This window comes from Anguilla anguilla, chromosome 9, assembly GCF_013347855.1.
Source record: "Anguilla anguilla isolate fAngAng1 chromosome 9, fAngAng1.pri, whole genome shotgun sequence".
In the NCBI taxonomy this organism is placed as follows: domain Eukaryota; kingdom Metazoa; phylum Chordata; class Actinopteri; order Anguilliformes; family Anguillidae; genus Anguilla; species Anguilla anguilla.
The window spans coordinates 42,855,232-42,880,682 of record NC_049209.1 but is presented as its reverse complement, the minus strand read 5'-3'; the positions used below and the strand labels follow the sequence as shown (position 1 = coordinate 42,880,682).

At 43.2% G+C, this 25,451-nt stretch overlaps 1 protein-coding gene across 3 annotated transcripts; it reads right to left on the bottom strand.

Annotated features, from left to right (window-relative positions):
- Window positions 1-329: 329 nt before the first annotated feature.
- LOC118234910 (flotillin-2a) lies at window positions 330-24,460 on the bottom strand. Of its 3 annotated transcripts, none has more exons than XM_035431769.1 (11): window positions 24,240-24,460; window positions 15,995-16,076; window positions 12,432-12,522; window positions 8,582-8,705; window positions 8,340-8,458; window positions 7,589-7,702; window positions 6,318-6,437; window positions 5,797-6,011; window positions 5,292-5,475; window positions 4,667-4,816; window positions 330-4,325 (listed from the first exon to the last, which is right to left on the bottom strand). In XM_035431769.1, the coding sequence occupies exons 1-11, from the start codon at window positions 24,286-24,288 to the stop codon at window positions 4,287-4,289; spliced, it is 1,287 nt and encodes a 428-aa protein (XP_035287660.1). In that variant the 5' UTR covers window positions 24,289-24,460; the 3' UTR covers window positions 330-4,286. The 3 variants fall into 3 exon arrangements, with proteins under 3 accessions (XP_035287660.1, XP_035287658.1, XP_035287661.1); XM_035431767.1 differs by lacking the exon at window positions 12,432-12,522 and adding an exon at window positions 11,725-11,815 and having other exon boundaries at window positions 24,240-24,459; XM_035431770.1 differs by lacking the exons at window positions 15,995-16,076; window positions 24,240-24,460 and adding an exon at window positions 11,725-11,815 and having other exon boundaries at window positions 12,432-14,364.
- Window positions 24,461-25,451: the final 991 nt, after the last annotated feature.

Below are 25,451 nucleotides of genomic sequence, written 5' to 3'. Positions count from 1 at the left end.
CATCCACGCAACTCAAAGCTCAGCGGTGCACATGCACAACAAGCAGGACAACTCTCAAGGAGTGCATTTTCACGTACAACGAAGTACCACTTCCTGTCCACTATGCGATGCGCAACATTTGAACAGGAAACAATTTGGTTGCCTCCATTTCTTAACCCACAGTTTCATGCCCACGTAACGTTATGCCACAGAATTAAAGGGGTAGTGACAGGAAGTACTCTCTACTCCGAATTGTGTGTGTGTGTGTGTGTGTGTGTGTGTGTGTGTGCTAATGCTAATGACACTTTTCTCATCAAATTCACAGATCAACAAATCAGCTGGAGAACAAGTATAGTGACTGAACATTTATTACATGAATGTGGATAACATTTCAACAAGTCAGGATCCTATGGATGAAGATCACATGCACATGTTCCCATGCGGGTCTTTAGGATTCAGGAAAAGTCACACTGAGACAATTAGTGATAACTCAGGTTTAAGTAGACAAACTTTTCAACAGCACACACAGATATAAATGTATATATGCATGTAAAATGAATGAATACATGTCTAAGGAGGATTCTAAAATTTGGTCTTCAGCCAATTCTTATCTCTTTAACACTGCAAAGCGATTCTATGCTTAACACACAACTCTAACAGTTTCACAAGTGAAAATTCTACCAAGCCAAAGTGTCCCAATCTTGTTTCACTTTGGCACCCAAAAAGGTTCAAGCCAAGAAGATTGGGAATATTGTGAAAAGACCACCATAAACAAATGTTTGAACTTCACAGAGTATACACAACAATATGACGATTCTTTTGCTATTGATTTTAAAAAACGAAACATTATGAAGATACTTCAATATTGAGAAAAACTTAATGAACTGAATCAGTACAACTATAAAATAACCATAAACAGATATATATTTTTCTTTTTTTAATACTAAACAATTTCCGTAACATTGACCTTAGAGAAAGATAAACTATCTGAACATGGATGAAACAAGCTAAATCTTTGCATCAGGGAGGCAGCTGACGTATACATTACTGGTTGCCCGGTAACAAAATACAAAATGTCAATGTTCCACAAAAAAAAGACACAAAGGCCAAGTAGTGGTAAATCCCTGTGCGTAAAAAAAAAATACTCCAAAAGTGCACCTTTTTTCAGACAGCCAAAAGAAAGTTCACTTTGGTATGTAAAAATTTTCAACGTTTCATGGGGTTGGCCCGTGTATTTGAGGATTCATAAAAATAAAAAAAACTTATTACATCATGACTCATGATTTGCCATGGTCACATATGGTCTCAAAATGCTTTAATATTTCATTTCAGCAGCATAACATTGCAGTTTGGAGTGCCACTGATGACTACAAAGTTTGTGGTGAGTTTTAACAATTTTCCTGAACTCCTAGACAAAGCTAAAAAGACTCATTGCAAGAATTCTTCCAATTTGGTTTGGCAAGTACAGAATTCAGACTACAACTGTTGTAGACCACTATATAGTTTGCAGAACAGTAAAAAGACACTTAAAAAAAGGAATACAAATAACTTTTATAGCTTGACCATTGGTTAAAAACAACCTTGTGAGGTTGGAGTATTTTAGTTTCCACAGTGAAAAAAAAAATGCACATACAAAACATCTGCTAGTTTAAACAACTGAAACAACAAGGAAACAAAACCTTTGGGCAAGGTATATGACGACAAAGACACAAATGGAATGCAAAAATTAGAAACTTTTCACGCATAAAAAAGAATTATCTGTAACTATCTTGCACAGAATCACATGTTAATCGTAAAAGAAAAACGCAGAAAAGAAATCTGTCTGTGAACACCAGAACTATAAAATCATAAATAAAAACGTACACTATATAATCCCTTCTCTATCTGTTCAATTATTCACAGCCAAAAGCACAGCTAGGAAAACCTAGCTGATACACAATAGTGATTTAATATAACAGGTTCTTATTCACACTACTGTGGTGTCACACTAAACATATCAATTACCACAAGTTACAGTAGTAAAGGAGCAACAGACCTTTCCTTCTAGACGCCACACCTAATAGACATAAAAATATCTTACCACAACTACAAAGGAATTTGCAAGGTATTAAAGCTAAGGTCTTGCGAACAGCAAGGTGAAACTAGAGTCTGGTATGCAGAGAGCCTGACAATCGTATAACCATGGGCTCCTATTAAGGCTATTTCTTATGATATGGCTTGCATGGTATGCGCATGTATACATGTGTGTTTTAGTATGTGCATACGTGTATGTATTTTCATAAGACAAAATATAAATATACAAACACATAAATACATACATCTACCTGTATATAATAGGCATACGCATACATACTCGCATATTTAAATATCCATTGTCCTGCTATTTTAGAACGATGACTGGTATGACCGTTTTGATGGCCTCTGCTGTATCTCCCGTGTTGTATGCCTAGCCGCAGATAGAGCCATGTCATTCTGTCACCAAGCCACACACGAGACACCAGGTCCTGCAGCCAAAGCTCGCTCTGGAATAACAAATCACTTCCTGACTGACGGGGGCTATGCAACAGGCAAGGCAAGCAACAGCAGAAAGTGTAAGACACGTCAGAAAACTGGGGGGGGGGGGGGGGGGGGGGGGGGGTGGAATGTGGGGTGAACCTCTACAGCGAGAACAGCACCGAGAACCGCAAACCAGCCCCGGAGGTCATTTTACAGGCTGAAAGATAGTACAAAAAAAATCTCCCGCTGAAGCGCATGGCTCGCGGGCGGACTACGGTTCTGGCGATCGACTGGCCGCTGCGTGTGGTTCTATTTAGTGTACGTCGACCTGGCCGCCGTCGACCAGGCACATGACAGGCAACCCAAAACAGGCAGATTCATTTCGTTGACGGGCGTGTGGACGGAATGGCTAATGGAAGGTTCACGGTTCTATGGGAGTGAGCACGTCGGAAGGCAGATAACTAGCTGGGCAGGCACCAAAATAACTAACTGACTACACAATAACTAGTCAAGAACTTTGTGTGAGGAAGTAGGTACACCTGCAGTCTGTGTCTTGTGACTGTCACCTTATATATACTAATCCCCCTTGATGTTATTATTCAGTGGTATTGTACACTCGACTGCCTCCACAGGGATTAAAGCTCAGCTCTACTTCATTGATTTTATATAAAGAAGTGCCCAATGTAAAGAAATACCACAGGTTGTAGCCTATGGTATTTAGGGGAGGGCAGGGACTGACAGGAAGTGACATAGCGAAGTGTCAAATTTCACTATCCTACTCACAGGATACTGTGTGTAAAAGTGAATGAGGTAGGCTGACTGACCTGTGGACAAGATGGCTACCCTCCTTTCCTACTGAGGCCGAAACAGCAGCGCAAACGCACAGACTGTCAGTTTTGGACTTTGGGGAGTCGAGCTCAGCGTGAAAGAAGGGGGTGGGGGTGGGGGGGGTGAACTCTGGAGGCTGAACTAGGAAACTCAGCAGCCAGTGAAGGGTGGCAGTGCAGACAGAACACTGGACTGCGCGATGGTGATGTGAACTGGGGAGGGGGGTTATTTCAACAAAACGGGGGCACAGGAAGGGACAGACTTAGGCTGTGTTGTCATTTCGCACTTCATCGACCCACAACTGGGTCGGCTGCCCCGTTGAGTAGGCGACGGGAGACTACCAATGACCTTTCCAACCACCCCACAGGGGGCGGAGACAAGGGAAACCGTGGCCTCTTTATAGCACAATCTCAGTGTCTGTTCAAAATGAAAACAGAACAAAAAATAATTGGGGGGGGGGGGGGGGGGGGAAGATTAACAAACAACCATAAAATCATCAATCACTAATATGCACAAGCCTCAAAAAGTACAGTAACTGTGAAAGACACTTCTAACCAAGACCATATTGGGGACTCCACACTATTGCTCAGGCTAATAGAGAGGAATCCATCTTAGGTTGCAAACTGCCACAGATTATGCTACATAGACACGCCCGAACTACAGGACCTATTTTCTCAAACCAACTAAAATTAAAGTGGGCTCCCCAGCTTTTGCTCATGCCTTTCTGTGACCACTGTAAATTTATACATATATTTCTTTTTTTTTTTTCCTGAAGTTGCTTCTAATCCTTTAAGAAATGAAAATGAAAGATGAAGGGAGCAGTGGCTCATGCAGATTTTCTGGTCCTATGGAACTAAGGCACCAGAGGTCTAAAAAAAACCCACTTGTCTGTAGAAAAAATTCCATTTTCAAGTGTTTCTGTTGAAGGCAGTCGACGTGAGTGCATAAAACGAACGCAGTGGAGTAAAAGGGGCGGATTGTTTTCACGCTTGGGGATTGGTCATCTTCTGCAGTAGAGGAATCTGTTGGAGGGGGGGGGAAAGAAAAAAACAAAGATTAGCTGGTCCAAAGCTAAGGACAGAAGCGTGTGCAGAAGTGCATGTCGTGTGATCCAACTCACGGGAAATACAAAGGAGCAGGGCTACGAGAAACGCGCTACAACAACGCAACACGACCACACAACCTGCCAAAAACAAACAGCAAACCAGACGATAACAACTACAGTACAGCTACTCAAAACAGCGTTGCTGGGTGCGCGTGTGCTGTACGGAAAGGCTCGCTTCAGGCCGAATGTGTATGAGCGTACGCGGTACCGGCGCGTCTGCGCTATCCGTGAGAGAGGGGACTCCCAGGGGCGGCTCACCTTCGTCAGGTCCACTCCCGTGAGGGCGTTGACGGACACGGGCAGCTCCGCCAGCAGGCGGTTCACCTCCCCGGTCCAGCGGCTGCCCTCCCCGCTCAGGATGACGATCTCGTTGGTCCGGGCCAGGGGCGCGGCCACCTTGCCCGCGATCTGTTAGGGGGGCACGGCGGTCGTTTGAGAACGCGAGCAGAGGGAACGCGCTTCGGGGAGGACTGCTCTCCAGGAGCTGGTCAGCCCCCCAGAACTCGCAGTTCCTTTCAAATGCTTTAAACATTATGAGCTTCCCCTGATGGGTTCAAAACCTTCCGAACGAACACAAGGGAATACGTTTCCATGTAAAATGACGCGCACTTCTATTTGTTAGCCTTGCTGACTGAAGTGGCTGCTTTCATCATTCGCCCTGGAGCGCTGTCCTCTCTGCAATGACCTAATTAGGGAATGCAACTGCACGTCCACAGCAAAATGGCTGCCAAGCTGTGCTGCCTCAGCGCGACACCGCGCTCGTGCGAGTCACGTACGCGACGGTCACAACGGCGCTAAAACCCGCTGCAGCTCCCCCCGGACGCCGAGCGGCGCTCAGACGCCCCCCCCCACCCCCCCAGCGGGATTGGGAAGGCCCACTCACCTTGGGCAGGGCCTCCAGGACCAGCGCGGTCTTGGCCGCCTCTCCGTACTGCTGGTAGGCCTCCGCCTTCAGCCTCATCTTCTCGGCCTCCGCCTTGCCCACCACCTCGATGGAGCCGGCCTCCGCCTCGCCTATCCGCCGGATCTTCTCCGCCTCGGCCTGGGCCGTCAGCACCGTCTTGATCCTGGTCAGAACGGGGCGGTGGAGAAATGGGGTGGGGGGGGGGGGGGGGGTTCATTTTACACCACAATGAAACATAACTCCACTTCAACACACAAACACTCCATCCCCACCCAGAGATTCTTAGCATTCCCAAAACTGTATTGCCGTGTACTTCCTGAAATGACAACAGGCTGTCGTCACATGACAGGCAACAGCTGGATGGGTAGGAGGGGGGTCATGTATAAATAACCCTAAAACCTGCACAAACGCCCAACGGGAATTAGCGCTAGCATGCTTGCATTTATGACGCTGCAAGGCATTCTGGGAGGACGGGGAGACCTACTTCTGTCCCTCGGCCAGCTGCTGCATCTTGTAGGCCTCGGCTTCGGCGGGCCTCTTGACCGTGGCTATCAGCTCCTTGTCGGTTCGGAGGATCTCCTTCTCCTCGATGGTGATCTGCTTCCTCCTCTGCACCACCTCGATCTCGATCTCCTCCAGCCTGATCTTCTGCTGCTCCTTGGCCGCCTGCAGCTCGTAGGCCAGCTGGGCCTCCGCTTTCTGATGTGGCAGAGAACATAGTCTCAACCCGACAAGCCCGGGCCTAATGCCTGAACTGCATCCTCACCACCAGGAAAAGAGACTCATGAACCTTATTCAAAAATGGTATATATAACATGTGCATGAGGCACTGAAGAGGCACATGTCAAAAATGCCAACTGGTTTACATTCAAGCTATACTGTAGGAGTTGCATGCAATTATTCATGTTTTATGGGAATAAGAAGAAACCCTGTCCATTAGTGATTAAAAATACCATTTTTGCGACATGCCACGTAGCAGCTTAAATGTTTCCATGTGTCCGGTACCTTGGTGTTCACTTCCTGGTTGAAGGCAGCTTTCTGCATCTCCAGCTCGCGCTTGGAGTCGGCCATCTTGGTGTCAGCCTTGAACTTGATGTCCATCATCTCTTTCTTACACTCAGCTTCCTGCATTGAGAAACGGGGGAAGAGCATCCTTCATACTGGAACAACGGCAGGTCCCCATTAAACACAAGACACAAGACAGAGTAGCATAAACATAGTGATGTCACTGTTCAAATCGAACCACATAACTGAACACAAATAGACCTTTGTTACTAACCCCACACAGGAGGATAACTAGCACAGTGTCTTTGTAAATTATGTTATAAAAACTGCATTGGTCAACCCTTCAACTTCCTCACTGCAAGGATAAATATTAAACTCAATGAGCAGTCTCTCACTCACTCTCTCTCTCTCACACACACACACACACACACACACACACACACACACATTCTGTAGCCACGTTGGCTTTTTTAAAATTAGTGGTGCCTATTTGTGGTGATGACAGGTGTGTAGAATACTTCTATCCTATGCACACCATAAACAAATTAAGTTGGACAGACAGGTGAGAGGCGTGGAGCTTTACTGGGGAAGAGTCATAAGTAGTTGAATTATGCCTGGAACACAGGATTTGAATATGTGCCTTGAATTTGTTCAAGTAGCTGATGTCAACAAATGCTGAATGACTATCTTTTACAGCAGCATAAAAACACTGCCAACAGCAAATTTCATGTAAATAATTTACAGTGGATCAACTGCTGAAATAAGGTCACTTCAACTGACAACTCAATATCTAGGCAAGAAGAGCTCAGCTTGAACCCAACGTCACACTGTGTGTCCCAGGGAACAGGGTTGGGGGCGGGGGGTGGTCTATGATAAAAAGAATTCTATAATCTGTTGTGGCTCCCTGGTGAACGATCAGGGGAGTATTTCACAAAGCAGGATTACAGAGTTAGCTGGATAACTGCACTGGGTAAAACCCGGAACCCTCCCGAACCTGGAACATGGACTGAAGTAAACAGAACTTTTCCAGGTTTTACTCAGCACAGTTACTGAGCAAACTCAGTAATCCTGCTTCGTGAAATACCCCCCAGTTCTCTCATGGGCAAATCAGTGATTTGAATCATGGCCAATGTGACTCTCTCCCCTGTGACTAGTCACATTAAGCACAACAGAACTCCACGATCGTGAAAAATCAACAAAGCAATGGTTTCTTTATAATTATTTATCTCACAAGCTTCCATCTCCAACTGACCCCCAGAAATACCCCTTACCCGGATTCCTGCATCCCTCTCCGCCTCCGCCACCCCGATGTCGGCGTCCCTCTGGACCGCCGCCGTCTGCGTCTTTCCCAGAGAGCTCAGGTATTCCACCTTATCGTAGACGTCCTGAAAAAACAACAAACCCCATTTCAGCACATGCCCATCACCTAGCACAAGCTCCGTGCTTTACCCACTGCACAATGAAAAATCTGGCTGAGCTGGACACCTGTAGTGCACTATGGAAAACCTTTAAAAGTCTAAACATTAACAGATAGCTGTTTTACAACAAACTTATCGCAAGTATAAAAGTCCCACAATCACAGTTTTTCTGTACTTGAATGTATGTTGGTTCAATTATTCATGTCCAGATCCCAGATTTGGAGTGTCAGTAGATGACGAAAATGTAACATTTCCACCATAGTTTAATGATTCCTGAGTGAGTTTAATTACCTGCACCAGAACAACATAGTTTTTACCAAGCAGGTCAGTGAATGTGTCACTTTTTTTATTCAGCAAAAATCTCTGTGCTGAACCTATAGATCAGGCGTCTCCAAACACTGGTCCAGGAGGGGAGATTTTTGTTTTCACCTTAAAATCAACAAGGTAAGGTGAGTAAACTGATCAAATCAACTGATCAACGCAGTGCTAAGTGGCTACAAACACTAACAGACCCTGAGGTCCCCCAGGACCAGAGTTGGAGACCCCACTTTAGCCCATAATTCAGACATGGCTGCCCAGTTTGTGTCCGGGGACCACCGTTTACCTTGATGGTGAAGCTGAGGATCTCGATTCCCATTCGCCCCACGTCTGGAGCCGCCACCTCCCGCACCAGCCTGGCAAACTGGTCCCTGTCCTGGTAGATCTGCTCCACCGTCAGGGTGCCTGGACACAGGGGTCAGGGGTCAAACGGTGCTCTACACAACAGGCAGGTTCTAGGTGACGTGCTCCACAGAAGGGTGTCGTGAGCATGGCAAATGACTCGGCTGAAAGTCGAAATCCGCTCACCCAGGATGGAGCGAAGATGTCCCTCCAGGGTTTGCAGGACCACGCTTTTGATCTCCATCACCGATTTCCCCAGGAACTGCTCGCAGGCAACTCCCAGCAGATCGTTGTCGGTCATAACTTTGACCTGGCGAGGTGAAATTCAGCAGTGAGTGAGCAGTGGTGGACTGAAGGGGTTCTCCAAATCTTAAAAAAAAAACATGCCTCTTAAATTGGAATGCAGCTAGTGTGGTCTCGTCTCGGATTGTTTAAACCGTTCAACAGAATGTGCAAATACAGAATTCTGTGGTTGATTACATGACCTGTGAATAATGTTTTTGCCTGAAAGTTTTTTTTGAATGTTTTTCCAGCATAATCAAAGTTGCAGACGCCGGGTTACTATGACACCAGCTGGCTCATAGTAGTGAGTGTCAAGAGCAAACTCCTCCATGAATATCTATCTACAGCACAAGGCCAAATTTCATGATAAACCCTCTGTTTTGAGTAGCTGGGATTCAGCAAGAAAAGTTGTGTTTACTTTTTACAGAGTGATCACTTCTGGGTGAAGTTTGCTTTAACAAAGAAACCCTATGACCACAGAAACGTCATTCCATTACAGTAGAGCACCAATTAAGACTATGAAATTTTAAATTATGCATACTTCACAATATGATAGTGTAGGCTGGAAAGCTACTACTGAAAGCTACTGTACAAATTAGTGTGAACCCATACATCTTGTCTTGACTCCTGAAACAGTCAATCAGCTTATAAAAAGGGTTTACAGTCTCCAGCACACTATCAACTATAGAAAATAAAATGTATGGATCTTACTGTGAACAACCATTATATTTACTAGTGTTTGAATGGAAACTCTTGACAACATCATACTGTGTACTTAAAGGGAATTTTTTCAGATCAACTAAACCACCCAGCCCCCCCCCCCCCCGCCCCATTTACAACTGTAGTATATGACCCCAGTTCTGGAACGGACAGAAATGAAATGACCACAAGTAACTTGAGGCGCTTCCTCGAAAATCAAAACCAGGACCAATTCTTAACACCCTTGAAACCTGGTTAACTACCTATATAGCGGTTACAGGGTGCAACAGGGAGCTGCATGTAGCCCACTACCTATGGCCCACCAAATTAGGGATGAGCACTGTACTGAAACACCCCCCCCTCCCCACCAAAAACAGTAACGGAAAGACCAAGGGAGCAGGTACTGCTGGGGGAAAGTGGGAAGTTACGAGCTCCGCAGGAAGGGGAAGACGATGAGGCCCTTGAGGAGAAGCAGAGGAGCTGACCACTGGAACACACAAGGCATGCACTCGGAGGGAGCAGCCACCGCTCACGGACGTGGCTCTTCGTCATTACGGGGGGGGGCGGGGGGGGGGGACCCAAAAAAATATATACAAAATAAATCTCCATCAGCGGTGGGAAAGCAAGCAAGCAAGATGGACGGCGGCTCATTCGTGACCACCCCCCGCTTTTCCACAGCAACAAACCCCCCTCCCCTCCCCCCTCCACCCCCCCACCCCCAATACACACAACAGTTTGTACAGCATGCTCTGAGAAGTTCCACACAGGATGAAAAAGAAGAAAAATCAAATGATATCAAACAAAAAAGAAGAAAGACTTCAGTGCATTTCGTGACTGCAGTTATTCTGGCTATTCTTCGTCCCTCAGCTCACAGAAGCCATTACAGATTTGAATGCACTTATACCCACGTGTGAATCGTGAGTAGCGATATATCACCATTATGGGTCTGTTTTAATGTCACACACAGGTTCTTCTTCACATGTTTTAACAGTGATGCATTAAGAACTCCAAGTCTGCATTTAAAAAAAAATATGTTTGCTCTTCGGGTGCAAGAGAGTTACTTGACCAAAATATACAAAAATGGCTTGATTACAGCCAGATGCAGAGAGACACAATTGTGACCTGCCCCATTTTTGGTATTGCCCCAGGCTCTGTTTTACAGGACTAGATTGATTTGAGTCAGTAAACAACAGATGAATGAAGCATTATGGGACACAAACACTTAGTGGGGAAAAAAACATTTTTGAAGATATTTTCACCAAAACTGAGAAAACAACTAAACCTGAACCTAGTGTGATTTTGCAGTCATATCGAAGACAAAAATACGCTTATTGCATACAATGAACTAAAATAAATATAATACACATAACAATAAACCAACGATCATATGTACAGAACCTAATGTGGCAATAAATAGATTGTATAAATGACATTTCAGTTACAGGATCAGACCTCAGTACAAGTAAAGGAGCCTTTACTTTTCAACGATTCAAACTTGTCAGTAATTCAAACGGACGTGGAGTATTCTTAGAACGTTTAATGTCTTCTTGAACACACTGCAAATCTTGGCACAGAAACAACACACATAAGGGCAAATCAAAGCATACACAAATAAACAATGGAATCGGATGCATATATATATATAGAAGGCCTTCCAAGTCCCTCTTCTCTCCCACCCTCCTCCAAGCATGAATTTAAAACAAAACACAGTAACTGAGTGAAATGCCACTAAGGTCAATGACTCTTAGCAAACACAGATATTTGCAACATCCTGTTTATTTATTTTTTTTTAAATTTAACATCCGGGAATTATATTTTTGAGAATAAACATTAAAAGTAAAATTTTCCAAACCGGATCTCCAAACCAAACCATACTTCAATGTTTACGTTTATAAAGCAATAATTCGAGTTCCGTTTAAACTGGAACTCACATGAAATGTGCCTCTGCTACTTAAATTTCAAAGAGCAAAAACATTTTTTCATCATTATTGAATGTATTGGTTAATATAGATCAATATAGTTTGGCTGACACTCTTTACCCAAGGTAATCAGCGCAGATTACATCTGACGCATTATATAGCCTATGCGTGCCATGAGAACCGTAAATACACAGTAAAAACATCTATAAATTTAGCAGATGTAATTCTGGTTCACGGCCACGAGAGGTAAAGGTTAATTTGAGAGTCTGTCGGATGCTTTTTTTGAGAATGATTGACCTTTTGTGTTGGGGTTGTGTGCGGGTCAGTGTGGAGCTCGCGCTGGCTCAGCTACAAATAAAGCTTCCTTGGAGGTCTGTGGGAGACTGGGCCAAACTGAGCTGAAAAAGGCATTCCCAGAAGGTGATTTACCTGTGCCACACCTGTGACAGTAATAGCTACACCCTCCGCTGTCTCTACATCCTCACACTTGGGCTGCAGGGTCATTATCTCAAGGGTAATCCTGCGGAGAACGTAAGAAATTGGCATGTTCCAGGTAAAGTAAAAGGAAAAAAGGAAAAAAATAAAAATAAATGGAAGAATGCCTTTAAAAAAAAAAATGTATTAAAAAAAATAAATAAATCAAGAAACACAAAGAACAAAAACAAAGAAACTTCACCCCAGAACTCTGAAGGCCCCAGTGTGTTCACAACAAGGTCAAGGCAATGGAACTGCTTTCGGAATTTTGGTCAGATTCCCAATAGGCAACACAACTACCAGCGAAGGAACACGGTGAACTTCTCAAAGAGTCATTTTACGGTTGCGTTGAATTTTTTCCCCCCTTCAGGAAGGGGGGGGGGGGGGGGTGTAAGCAGGTATTAGGTTGCCATGGATTTCCTCAGCAATCATTACAGGACCCTGTTGCCAACGCACGTGGGTGATGCCAGCAAAGTGAGAGCTGTGTTGAGAAGGCTGAAGAGGTTAGTGTCAGCTCCATCCCTTGCTGCAGGAGGGAGTCAGGCAGGAAGAACAGAGAAGCACAAAGTTAAAAGTCGTGTTTAGTTGCGTTACTCGTCCCACCCTCGCGGGGCTTGTTTTTTCTTTTTGTTTTTCTTTTTTTTTTTTTCGCGGTTCATTACCTGAGCGACCCCTGTCACGTCCAAGGGGACACCCTCCGAGGTTTCGATATTCTCGCAGCGACAGAGGATGGTCATAACCTCCAGACTCAGTCTACGCAGCAGAGGGTTGGAATAGGAGAGGCAGGACAGCAAATATACAGAGGTCGTTATATCAGAGACATCGAGGAAGGTGCCTGCTGACACTAAAAAGGAACAAAGATGTGGACCGCCTCAAGTAAGAAAACCGCTTGACTGCAGGATTTCTCGTCCAATGACCGATTAGCTCCTCAACACTCAATGGGCTCTTCAAACGCGAGTCGCCCAGACGATTTATTGCAGAGCCAAAGCCCATCGCCGCAGCCTTCGGCTGAGCCGGCCAGGGCGAATTGGGAAAGCGGATGACTCATCGTTCTCAGCCCCTTGGGGCGGGGCCCTGGCGTCTTCGCCCAGCACCAAAGGGATAAGACCGCTGAGCTAGCCCAAATTAACCTGTCCGGTGTCCCCAGTCTGGATCAGGCCGTCTGAACCCGTAATGAGAACGTCAAAGGAAAAAAAAAAATCTCCGAGCTAGAGAACAAAAATAGTAGCGTGCGATATAAATTGTGTTCTGACATACTACCCAATGTCACGCTAATGGAATTAAGCCACTTAGACTGATTAGGGCACCAGGACTACAGGACTACAGGTTTCGGGATGCAGGGAGGAAACCACTGCCTGGGTTTCAAATGCAGGAGGCACAGTTTCTCATGCCCAGTCCTCGATTCCAAAATCAAAAGCACTGAAGTAAAACTGTAAATCATTTAAAAATGGCCATCCAATCAAAACGCAAGGTTAAAGGGAACAAAACGCACACGGTCGTGGGGAAATTACAAACGGTGGCGAAATTGTACATAATCATCAACTTGCCCTCATCTATTCTTTCCCATGAGTTGTAATGGTCTTTAAGGGAAACTTATTGAGCGGCAGGAGAAATCCTCATTCAAGCACGTGACTCATTGTTTGTTCCTTTTTACTGGAAACCGACTCCCAAACAACTTAGCCCCCAAAAATGTACAAGGCTTTTTTTTTTGTTGTTGCACTATTTAAAGCGGTATATAGCATTTTAAAGATTAGGTAACGAAAGTAGGAAATAGGAAACGGTGTTCTTTGAGACACAAAAGGAAACGAAGGAAAATAAAAAGAACACTGAATTTCCTGTCTGGATCGGGTCTCCATAACACAACATTTGATAAGTTCTGCCTCTCCTTCACTTCACAGCAATAATTATTTATTATAAATAATTATAAACTGACTGACTTCAGAGAACCTTTTTGGCGCTTAACAAAATTTGAAATGATAAATCTGCTTGATGCCACAATTCTTTACAGGCCTCATTCTATTTGTGGGAGCACGTGGGTGAGAAGAATGTCTGAAATTATTTTATACGAAAAAGGTGCAACTGTCCACCCAATCTCATTCCTCCGAGTCTGATACGGAGTATATAAGCTGATGTTCTTATTCCCAGAGAATTAGGTCAGATGTTCTACTCTGTGTGCTGGGTGTTTAATGTGATTGCTGGGGTTGGGACGAGGGACTACCATAACTCCCAGAGCTTTGGTGAGTAAGAAGCTTACTGCAATCTTTGGTGGCCAAGTCCTCTTAGTCTAGTATTAGTTACAAGCGTACATATGGAAGGCTCAGATAATCCTTCAATGAATGGAAAAATGAATCGCAAATAGTTGTTCACTTAATGATTAATAGGTATTATTAACATTACAGCAATATATTAGGAAGTACTGCAACAACCCTGACAGCTGTCCAATCAATATTTGTAGTATGTGATAAGAGCCAGTTGAGGGCCTTTTTCAAATTGAGCTCATTGAAAACACATCATATCACTTATGCATCATAGAATTTGATTCCTGTTCATGATTGATAAGGAATCAAATTCTACCATCCTGAAAAGTGTGTATGTATATATATATATATAGATTTTTATATGTACAAACTAAAAACTGTGTATGTGTATCTGTTAGTTAAAAAGAAAAAACCATTCTACTCCATTGACAGGAATAATCTGAGCCATCCATTTAGAGTAGCTAAAATGCTTTGCTTATACACAAAACTAACAAAGTATTCAAGCACTAGACAAAGACCTCCATCAGTTCAAGGCACGAAGCCAAGGTCTGAACCCAGCAAGGTGACAGTTGTGAGTTCAAGACGAGGCAAGCAAGGAAGGTTAGCATGGCAGAGAGAGAGAGAGAGAGAGAAACAAAAAAACAAAAACAAAAACCAGTGTGAACACGTCTATTACTGGAATACTGTACGGTTCACATACTGTAAATAAACATCAGTGACGTTCGATTCAACTTTGAAAATGGAGACAGATGAAACAATGACAATGTTACATATTACCATCGGAACAAACACTGTAAACTGCTGTCTCCAGCTGCTGCTTGGTGGGTCAATGATTTCCAATGCAGAGGGCTGCTCTCTTTGTGAGGATAGCAGCAACCTAAGAGACCATCACGAATCATTTCTCTTTTCAGCGTGCAGCTAGTGAAGCTGAACCTTCATAACAGGAATGCGAAAAAAGGAATTTAACTTCTCTTTATCTGTTTTTTTTAACCCAGTTTGGACTGCCCAACTGTATTTGTAGGCCCCTGCAACAGCTGCACAAACCCTGGTTATTTCAAGACGACACCCTGCTACGTGCACTCTGAAATGCGCACTGCTCACCACCTCTTCTTGTTATTATTCCGCATTCCAGCAGCTAAGCCGCGCAGTCCGCGCGTCGGACGACTACAGTACCTGCGCAGCTGGCGCAGGCAGACTGCTGTCGGCTGACCGACCAGAGTCGTCGCTGTATTTTAGGAGGAGGTGAGGAGCCCGAAACCCGCCCTCCTTGGGCGATGTTACAGCAAGTTCATACATCACAATGGGGCACTGGCACTGTCAGGAGTCTATACAGACCTTGTGTTCACTGCTATTACGGTGTCAGCACATATTAGTGCATTCTCTTAGCTTACTTAAACTGCCCTAAAAATGGCACTAACAAACAGGGAATGTGTTCAGCTGGATGTACAAAACCAAATCAGCATCACGAGGCCCAGTGACCTGGAATGTGCTGTGTACATCGAACAAAACACCCTCCTTGGAGGTTTACATTTCCAAACACTCTTTGTCTCCTTCGACAATTCATTTAGAGTTTGCAGTCAAACGTGTAAAATAATAGCCTAACTGTTAATCTCTTTCAGTTTCTCAGGGAAAGATCAGTGTCTTTTAAATGCCAACTGCCATGTTCACATTTTTGCCAACAAGTTTGCGTGAATTAAACCGTAAACCATTATTAAAATAACTTAATGTTTTACTACTTGCGCCAAAAAAAAAAAAAACACGCTCCAAGACTCACAAAGAAAGAATTTGGTGATTGGTTTTGTTCAGTCAAATTTAGGGCTGCACGGAGTAATCTTTGACCGACCAGCAAGCACGGCTGTCCAGCAGACATGGATTAAGGGTGCACCGGAGGGACCTGGGGGCACAGTCAGTGTGATGAGGGGGGGGGGCAGTGGGTCCAGCCGCGCTGGCAGAAAGAGAGGCCTTACTTTTGAATGTCTGAGATCAGCCACCAGGCCCAAGCCCAGCCTCCCACCATATAAGTCTTCTGGTCTGAGCCACAGCAGCCACCTGCAGGAGGAGAGGGGAAAGCAAGGGGTTAAAAAAACCGGACCCTGGATGCCACTGGGGGGTTAAAACCAGACCCTGGACTCCACTGGGGGGTTAGAACTGGACCCTGGACTCCACTGGGGGTTAGAACTGGACCCTGGACTCCACTGAGAGGGTTAAAAAGAAACCAGGCACTGGACTCCATTAACAGTAATCTGTGCCACGGTTCCAAAGCTGTAGGGTGGGACCCATTGGTGGGATGTCAGAAGGGCTAGAGGGTCGTAACATCCAGGTGAAAACACGGTGTGCTCCTTCCAATCTTTCCCCTACACAGAGGCAGCTGTGGCGCAGTGCCACCACTGAATCTCTGGCACTGCTGCTAGATTTTGTTTTCTTTCTATTTTATAAAGCTACACTTGGAGGCAAATGGGTCCAATGGCACAGAATGACTCTGCTGAAACAAACAAGTAAGGCTGTGGCCTAAACTATCTTGTAAAACATCTTTTTTCCTCTCAACCCAACTATCAGCAGAACATTAATCTTTTGCCATATTGGCGCAAAACTTGTGTAAATGTTTGTAATAATTTACTTTCGCTTTTAAGTAAACTTGTCACGTGTAATGTCTTCGGTCGTTGTGAGTTGTTTCAGGAAGCGTTATGACAGTCATTTGTACTGAGTTGTAAACACATGAGCGGTGCATGACTGGCTTTATAATACGTGTGAACAAGATGTTGGCACGAACATCTGTGAATCACCTGAGACGAAAATTAGCAGTAGTAAAGTTTCAAGAATTCGTTGTGTACGTGTGTGTGTGCGTGTGTGCACCATAAACCTAAGAACCCTCACAAAACACATGCATTGCTTTTGGAAAGCACATAGGTATTCATATGCCTTCCATAGTTATTCACATGAACTAAACTGAACACATCACTGGTTTGCATACAAGGTATAGCCTGAGATTTTGGCAGGATGATAACCTTCACCAAAAATATTGCAAAATCGTGATAAAATTCTATCCCATCCCAATTCATCTAGGTGCCGCAACACATCCCTAGTCCAGCAGTTATTGTTTCGTAAGCATATGAACCAATCAAGGTTTCCACATTTTGTGAAATCTTAACGGCACTGACATACTAGTCACCTCCTCCTTTGTTCAGTGCACAAGTTACTTCAGAAGCCAAGCATGTCTGTGCTCGCTGGATGCACACAAATTTTCAGTTCATTTTTCCTCACAGGCCAGTTCCACAGTTGCTGCAGAAATGAAGATGAAGAGCCTTCTAACAGACCAACCTTAAATCTGACTGCTAACTTCCCGCGTTTTACCATTAGTGTCGGTCAGCTGGTCAACATGCGGTTACATTAGCCATGGACCTGGAACATTTCTTGCGCAGCCGCCACGCTAACCTTTTTTGCGAGCTTTACCTGGGAATGCTGCTGCTTTTGCTCAAACTACAGCCGTGGCAGTAGACTCCCATAAATCTTACTAGGTCTCGACCTGGCAAACTGGAGAAACACCTTACATGGAAGATCTACTCCTGCTCCTGTTCACACATGACACTGACAGGAAACAGCCAGAACACTGGTGGGTTAAAATATATTGTGTGGAAAAGGCTTACTTGTAACACCGGGCCCTGAATAATGTACTTCCTCACTGGGTAACCAATGGTGTGGTACAGGTGAAATGACAGGCCTTGTCCTCTCAAAACTCAAGTTAAACATCCAGACCTAGAGAGGCTGTTTAATAATGTCACATAGCTTTCAGCTTGAGCACAAACACATTGCATTGGACACCTTGTGTACGACTAACTGTTTGTTTTTGAAGACTGACGACAACCCCTCTGTTTTGCATCTTGTTGTAAAGCCACAAAAAAAAATCCCCTCAATCGATCCTCAACATTCAACAGTTTCACACAATCAAAAACTAGGTCACCAGAACTGTAGCCAAAAACGAAGGTGTTTATTCAGCTCTCCGTGGATCACCACAAGCCTCTTATTCGCATGAAAACTTTCACAGCCCGAGGAAGCTCAGATGATGCTCTCAAAACCCACAGAAAGAGCCTAGCAGTGCGCGCAGTACCTGTCAATGCGTACACGACTGCAAACTAAAATAAGCTGAAAGTAAACCGTGACTCCAAAAGACTGCATTTGATTTCATTCACTGTCTATCTTTCCTTCAATGCATTTCCCCCAATATGTAAACTTAAACCAATATATCCCCCAATATGGAAACTGGGGTGACATAGCTCAGGAGGTAAGACCGATTGTCTGGCAGTCGGAGGGTTGCCGGTTCAAACCCCGCCCTGGGCATGTCGAAGTGTCCTTGAGCAAGACACCTAACTCCTAACCCCTAACTGCTCTGGCGAATGAGAGGCATCAATTGTAAAGCGCTTTGGATAAAAGCGCTATATAAATGCAGTCCATTTACCATTTACCAAAAAAGGGAAAGACTTCTGAAAGTACTTCCCACAGTGAATTAGGAAGTGAAGCAGTTCCCATAAATCAGGTGGTAACAAAAATACCAGACTGATTAAATCCACACACAAAGCCCATTGAAAACCAGCCTTAATAGCCAAGAAACAGGCTTTAATGTTTAAGGAATGCATACTCTTACACACAAGGACTGTAGTCATAGAAACAATTGGCAATTCCGAGGTTCCAATCAAGCTGTCAAGTCATACCATTGAACACGGCACAGCCATTTTCGCCTTCGTTTATGCTACGGTACAAATGGAAATATTATTCTCATAATTTGTTCGAAGATTTTGAATATGTAATTGAGGGTTTGAGCTCGCAATCTCGTTGCCTAGGCAAAATAAGAAGCCCAGCTGCACTCAGCGCTCACCTGTATTGTGACAAGGACAAAACCACATTATTGTTTTGTCTGGAAGGTATATCCTTACGTAGCCTAAATAAAGTTTGTGCGTGAGTCATGCCATCCATGCAGGCTGTAGGCTATATATTAGAAAAGGAGAAGCCAAGAAAAACTGCAACTCCACCGCACCTCGGGTGTGTCAAATATTACAAGTTCGATTCCACTGGAGACAAAAATGACCAAGGAGAGAGTGGAAAGCCTGCAAGGTGTGCAAAGCGGCAAATGGCCTACCAACCCTCCAAAGGCTGACATATTTTTCTCCTCCAAAGGAGATAGGCCATTTGAGTTTAGCCATCCCAAAACAATGGCATGGCTTAGTAAGTAAGCCATGCCATTGTTTTAAATTAAGGATGGACTAATGCATTTATTTTTCTTTTTTCAGAGCAACAGTTGTTCCAGAGAGCCATTATATAGCAGTGAATGGCATCATGTGCCATTAGTATGATCTTCCTTGGTTTTATTTAATTTAAACAAAAACTTCAAAATACCGTCATTATTTCCTAGTTAGCCAATAGCCTAGCATATTTAGCCACCAGTTTAATGGAAAATTCACACAGGGCCATAATAATTATACATTTAGGCAACGTTTCATTAAAATTTTTTACATATTTTTAACTAATTTCTCTATTAAGAGATTTGTTCAAACTCAATTTTTGGAAAAACTGTCTGTGGCTTCCAATTAGAACACGAACATGGTTCTAGCAAAAAACATGAAATGGCTCAACCATCTCAGAAATGGGAATGGTATTTATTTACAAACCTTGCAAAAACAAAACCTACATTTTTTTTTTTTTACATTACATTACATATTTTACATGTCTTTAAATGTGTATTATTCCTTCTCCACAAATTACATTTGCATGGAAATGGAAACATGGAACATGGAAAAAAAACAAGTAAGCCAAATTTCAGCGAGACAAGTATTCAATTAATAATTCCTTTAACATCTATTCTAAACCCACATTACTCTTACCATATAAGGAATTTAGGGGTCCAAATAGGTTGTCATGGACTACACTAATCAGTTGCCGGCTTTCATTTGCAAACCTGAAATTCCTCCACTCAAGCCAATCAAGTCAGCCCAAAATAGAACTAGCCCCTCCAAGCTTCCATGCTACCTCTGTGAAACGCCACAAAACTAAAATATAAATGTGTATCTCATCAGAGCACTGCCCCAGCAGCCAAATGCAGCCCAGTGTGCTTCTCAGGGCTTGACCTGGTGTTGAGGGTTTGCTTTGTAACTATACTTATAAGTTTAATACTAAGATGCTGGGTTAACAGACATTTTTTCCCAATTTTGATATCCCAGCACTAAGACACCTGATTCCAATTATAAAGGTCTTGGTTGAAGGCCATGATTAGTTGATCAGTTGTCATAGTGCTGGGCTAAACAAAAACTCATACCCACATTGGCTCTTTTAAGAAAATATTGGACACCCCTGCTAAGGACCGTGAAATAAATGTTATCCCTAGAAACGAATAGACTAAAGGCATGGTTCAGGTGTAGTTTGAAAGTAAACAAGTGTATCATTATATTATTATGTATAATTGGAAAGTTTTGATTTTGTGTGAATGTTGAGGAAAGTTTGATTTCATCATGTGTCCCAGACTAGACTAAAATGGAGAATTACTTATCTTCCTACTGCATCTATGTATCCCAAGCAATGTATCAAGTGCAAGTTCGTCATTATGTCATGATATTTTTTTCACTTCATTCAACAGAGCCTGGCCGATGCCTTGACGTTTCCAACCAATCAGAGTGTTTTGGCCAGGCGTGGTCTGAAACCACCAGAAAACATTACCGGAGGCAAATTTTTCCACAGACCCGCATCAGTTCGCCAGTATTTGGGGAAAATGATTGTATTGATTGTAACGGGCAAACAATCAAACCCATTGCTTATTCTGTCCATTTTTCTGTGTATTTATTTGACTGCATACCGTAGGCCATGCTTGAAAAATTAAACTTTTGCCAAATCCTGTAGGCAAGCAAACGAGTACATCTCTGTTTGATAAAAGCGAATCCAAACATACGCGCTGAAGGTTCTTCAACAAAGTCACGCCATGTATTTGGCAAGTCCGTGATATAACAGAATTAAAATCTTCTTCGAATTTGTCCATAATTCTGTTTTGAGCAGATAATTTGGGCTTGATAGCTTTGTCTGTTTCGCTGGTGTGTGTCAGTTGGGACTTAGATTGCAGCACACACGGAACAGAGGGAGTGTCGGGGGGGGGGGGGGAGAACCAGCACACTGAGACAGACAGTTTGATTAACCGATAGGGAAGCCTCCTCCCTTTTGCCCCAGAAAGTACATGCGTTCGTCCAGACTAAGCACTGAAGGGACCCCTTTCTTTTCCAATGGAGTCCAGAGGAATCTTAACTAATACGTACACACCACATTTATACAATGAAATGAAACCCATGTACACTCCTAATCAAGTTACTCAAGAGCTTCAGTTTCCTGTTGATCATCTACTGAGAATAAAAAATACTGCAAGTCACATTGCAAGTCACATGATAGAAATCTACCATAAGAACAGCAAGCATCGAAGTGTGGCCAGGACATGCAAAACCTCAAAGATAAAGTTGGGAGTCTCAAAGACCAATGTCCGTACTGAATAACTTGAGCTGCATGCCCCTAACTGTTGAAAACAAACTTTAGCTTTGTTAATGGTTCCCTTAGCCTGGTATGTAAAGAGGAAATGGGTTGGGATCTTCTGCATTGAGGTGTGCTTGTATGTGTTAACTGGAAAACTAGACTGCAGGGTGTGAACCACAAACCAGAATGAAATCCCTAATCTACACAAACTGTTACAATTGTCAATTGTTCCATCAAACCAATCTCATTATACATTAAACATGTGCAGTGATTAAATTTAGAAGCCATTAGTCCTATTTGTTGATGCCTATCTGGTATTAATATAACCTACTGCAATACATATGGCAACACATAGGACTGAACAATAATGCACATTGTAAACAAACATAACAGCATATCGGCCATGGTAAAATCCTAAATTTGATACAAAAAATAACATTCCAAATTAGAGTATTGTTTCGGACAGTGGACTTTCACTGGTAATCCATACATGTTTTATGGAATCTGTAGGTTAAATCAATTAAGTGCACCTACCAGTGAGGCCAGCTCCTCTAGGTTACACTGTATAAATTGGGGACATTACACTGCTTACCATCACTCAATAAATCAATGTTTTTTAGCTAAACATAAAAGGAAACCCGCAGGCTTGGTACTTTTCTTTATAGATACAACGCCCCACAAATTCTGGCTTCCATTTAGGAGACTAACCAGTTTACTGAAATTATTTGAGGTACAGTGCACTGGGATGCCATTTCCGTCTTTGAATTGCAATTCTGAATCCCTGAACATGTTGGGTTGGGAGTGAGCTTGTGTTTATATATATATATATATATATAAATAAATAAATAAATAAATAAATAAAACTCCTACTATGCGGTAGTCAATTGTCCTCACTTGTGCCAGACAAGTCCGTTTGTCCTGAAGCTATAATCAGTGGATTAATGTAGGCGGCCTGAATGATGAATAGACGAAATGTTAGCGTAGGCCTATAACGTTGAAAAGATAAACGTGGTCGCCTGTGAGATTGAATCGTTTCCGAAGAATACCGTTTTTTGTCAAGTTCAAAACCTATTCCTAATATCTTTTATTTTATAATGTACTTTGAAAAATCAATTTGAACGGTCATCCATTCGAGATCACGAAACAGCCTACAGAAAGTAAACTAGACCTAACGTTAGGGCGACCTGTCAGTACGCATAAAGGACAATGCAATAAACATAAAATATCGAAGGATTCTCGTATGTCATTTTCACTATATGTGCGGATCTACGGAGTTCTGAATTCAATGATATTGAATACAGTAACCACGTACAAAATCACGTTTTTGTACCAAGGTTGTTTGAAGACGGACACTAATGCACACTAATCTCTCATACCTCCCTACGACCGTTAAGACAGGACGTTAGCTACACTTCAGATCCTACAAAAAGAAAACCCAGCTAAATCATACAAACCCTTCTGAGATGCAAGTTAGATTTGCAAGCAGATGAAACCGCGCCTATTGTAACTGTATAACGTTAGCTATCATAGAAAGTCCGGTCAGCTAGCTAGTTAATGTTAGATATCAAAAATGTAATTGCTTGTCACGTTACGTTACGTTGTTATAATGCCTGGAAATTTCGTCATCTGGTCAGGTGCTCGTTTCCCCCCGAACAGTTCGTACTCAACCTGAAAACATTTTCCCCCAGTACGTTCAATTAAATTACGTAACTCGCAACGGACTCCTATAATGAAAGTTTAGCCAGGTTTGCCGTCAATCCCTGCGCTGAGCGTGTGATACGACTCGCCAGCAACAGCATCTGGGTGGGACGGCTCGATAACGTTACGGCGGCCACCATATATATTGTATTTCAAAAGCGAGGACAGGGGCGGGCGGCCGTTGTGGACATAATACTATTCTGTTTGTTTATGTATTGTCTGTGGAAAGAGCAAAACCTAACCAGACATTTTGTAAATCCCACCTGGAAGGATTTTTTCGGGCCCAAAATCAAAAATGGAAAAAGACGACGTCTGATCGGCAGTCTACATAGGTCCAACATATACACCTGATAATTCACTAGCTAACGTTAGCCATCGCACACAGCGGATGCCATGTTGGATTTTCCAACATTGCATTAGGACGATCTTTCAGATGAAACGTTACACATAGACATTTCTTCGTTGTTAACGGAACACATGGGGAAAGCCCCATTTCACCAGAAACCATTTAGGCTAGCTCGACCCTCGATAACTTAACGTACCTTATATTAGCGCAAGTCACCAGGCTTACAAGAGCAATATTTGTAGGTTAAAATTTGCTGCTTACAGAATATAACCTTATATTGTGTGATCGGTTTACTAGTCCACTTAAAATGAGGAAAGTTGTGCAATCGTAAAGCTTGTGCTGCGCTAACAGTTAAGTTAGCTAGCAAAGTTAGCCATGATTATAATTTATATATTCTGTAGTTATAGCTAGATCTAACCTCTGTTGAATGGGATTCGTCATTATAGAAAGGGAATGTAACCTTCCATTAGTCTATATATAAAATATTAAAACATGCATTTTCAACATATAAAATCTTGCAGCAATCGACCAAATAAACTGGAACCACACAGCAGAAGACCCTCATGATTCCAAGGATTCCACGTTTTACGTTTAACCATTCGTGGTGCGCCATGTTTTATTCGAAAAGCCAAAACAAAGCATGGAGGGGCAAACTACGTTTCAAACGTTACCTGAGACCACAAGGGCTTCGTTTGGTCCAACGGTATGGCAGTTACCCATTATTCAATATTCGTCTAGTACACAATGTGCAAGTTCTTTTTCCCTTCACGTCCTCCTCGACCGATGAAGTTGCTCGCTGTAGCGGGAATGTAATAGCGTTAGCTAGCTTTTCCACATATACTCATGGCTCGCTACCTTCAGTGCCTCCACCCTAACAACCCGAGTGACGAAACGTATCACAACAGTGCTACGCACATCCAATGTTGCCAGATGCCGGGAATTCATTCCCAATAGAAACTCCTCAAAACTCCATATCTTCAATTCACTCCCGTACAAATTTGTCACAGGCCTCGTCCCTCTATTTGAAATTCATCATCTGTAATTGACTCCCACACATTTTTACTGTAAAACCAACCCTACATTTTCGTGTAAATCTCCCAATCTGGCAACCATGCGCACATCAAACATGAGGGTTGACTATATTCTCAGTTCTGCCTAAAGGGGAGTGTCCAAGGCTTTTTCCACGCACGTATTTGTTTATTTTTTATTTCCCCCCATTCTGCAGGGATGACACAACTTGCTAACAGAATAATATCGAAATATGATCACGACTGCGAAAACAGTATCTGTTGTGTAGCTCTCGTACTGCGTGATGTGACTGGAGTTCCGGTAAAAATTTGCTACCATTGATGGTATTCCATGTGGTAGGCTATTCACAACAGGGGCTGGGTGGGGCCCTTGCCAATTAATTGAGTTACAAATCCTTTCCTGGTTGATTTCCACTGCTGTGTCAAAGCCACAGCAATAGTCGCCGCTGTTTTTCCACACGAAACTGCAAAATATCTTGTGTGCATCATGGATTTACAAAACTTGATACACCAATCTTACTTGCTAAATGGGATGGAATTTCACCAATCATTTAAGACTAGTGCAGGTAGTGTACCGGGGTAGTGAGGAGGACGCGCGAACCGGAGACTCTTTCTGTATACTTAAATGCATAGCCTATGTGATAAGGCAGAGGCAGAAATGCAAACCATATTGATAAAGCATTTGCACTGCATTGGGTCTTCCTGATTTGATGCGGGAAATGCTTTTGGATGTTAGTTTAGTAGAATACGTTATTTTGAGTACATTTGGAATGCAGGCAGTTATACACATTCATAGAATCCATTGTTCATAGGAGCCCAAAACATTTAACAATTATTTTAAATTTCATACAGCAG

What these genes read in the sequence shown, in the direction of transcription:
- LOC118234910 (XM_035431769.1), bottom strand. Translation starts at nt 24,288, where the DNA reads ATGGGTAACTGCCATACCGTTGGACCAAACGAAGCCCTTGTGGTCTCA. An exon ending in CTGATCTCAGACATTCAAAA is followed by an intron (nt 12,523 to 15,994) that starts GTAAGGCCTCTC and finishes TCTGCTGCGTAG; the next exon opens with ACTGAGTCTGGAGGTTATGA. An exon ending in ACGTGACAGGGGTCGCTCAG is followed by an intron (nt 8,706 to 12,431) that starts GTAATGAACCGC and finishes TCACCTCGCCAG; the next exon opens with GTCAAAGTTATGACCGACAA.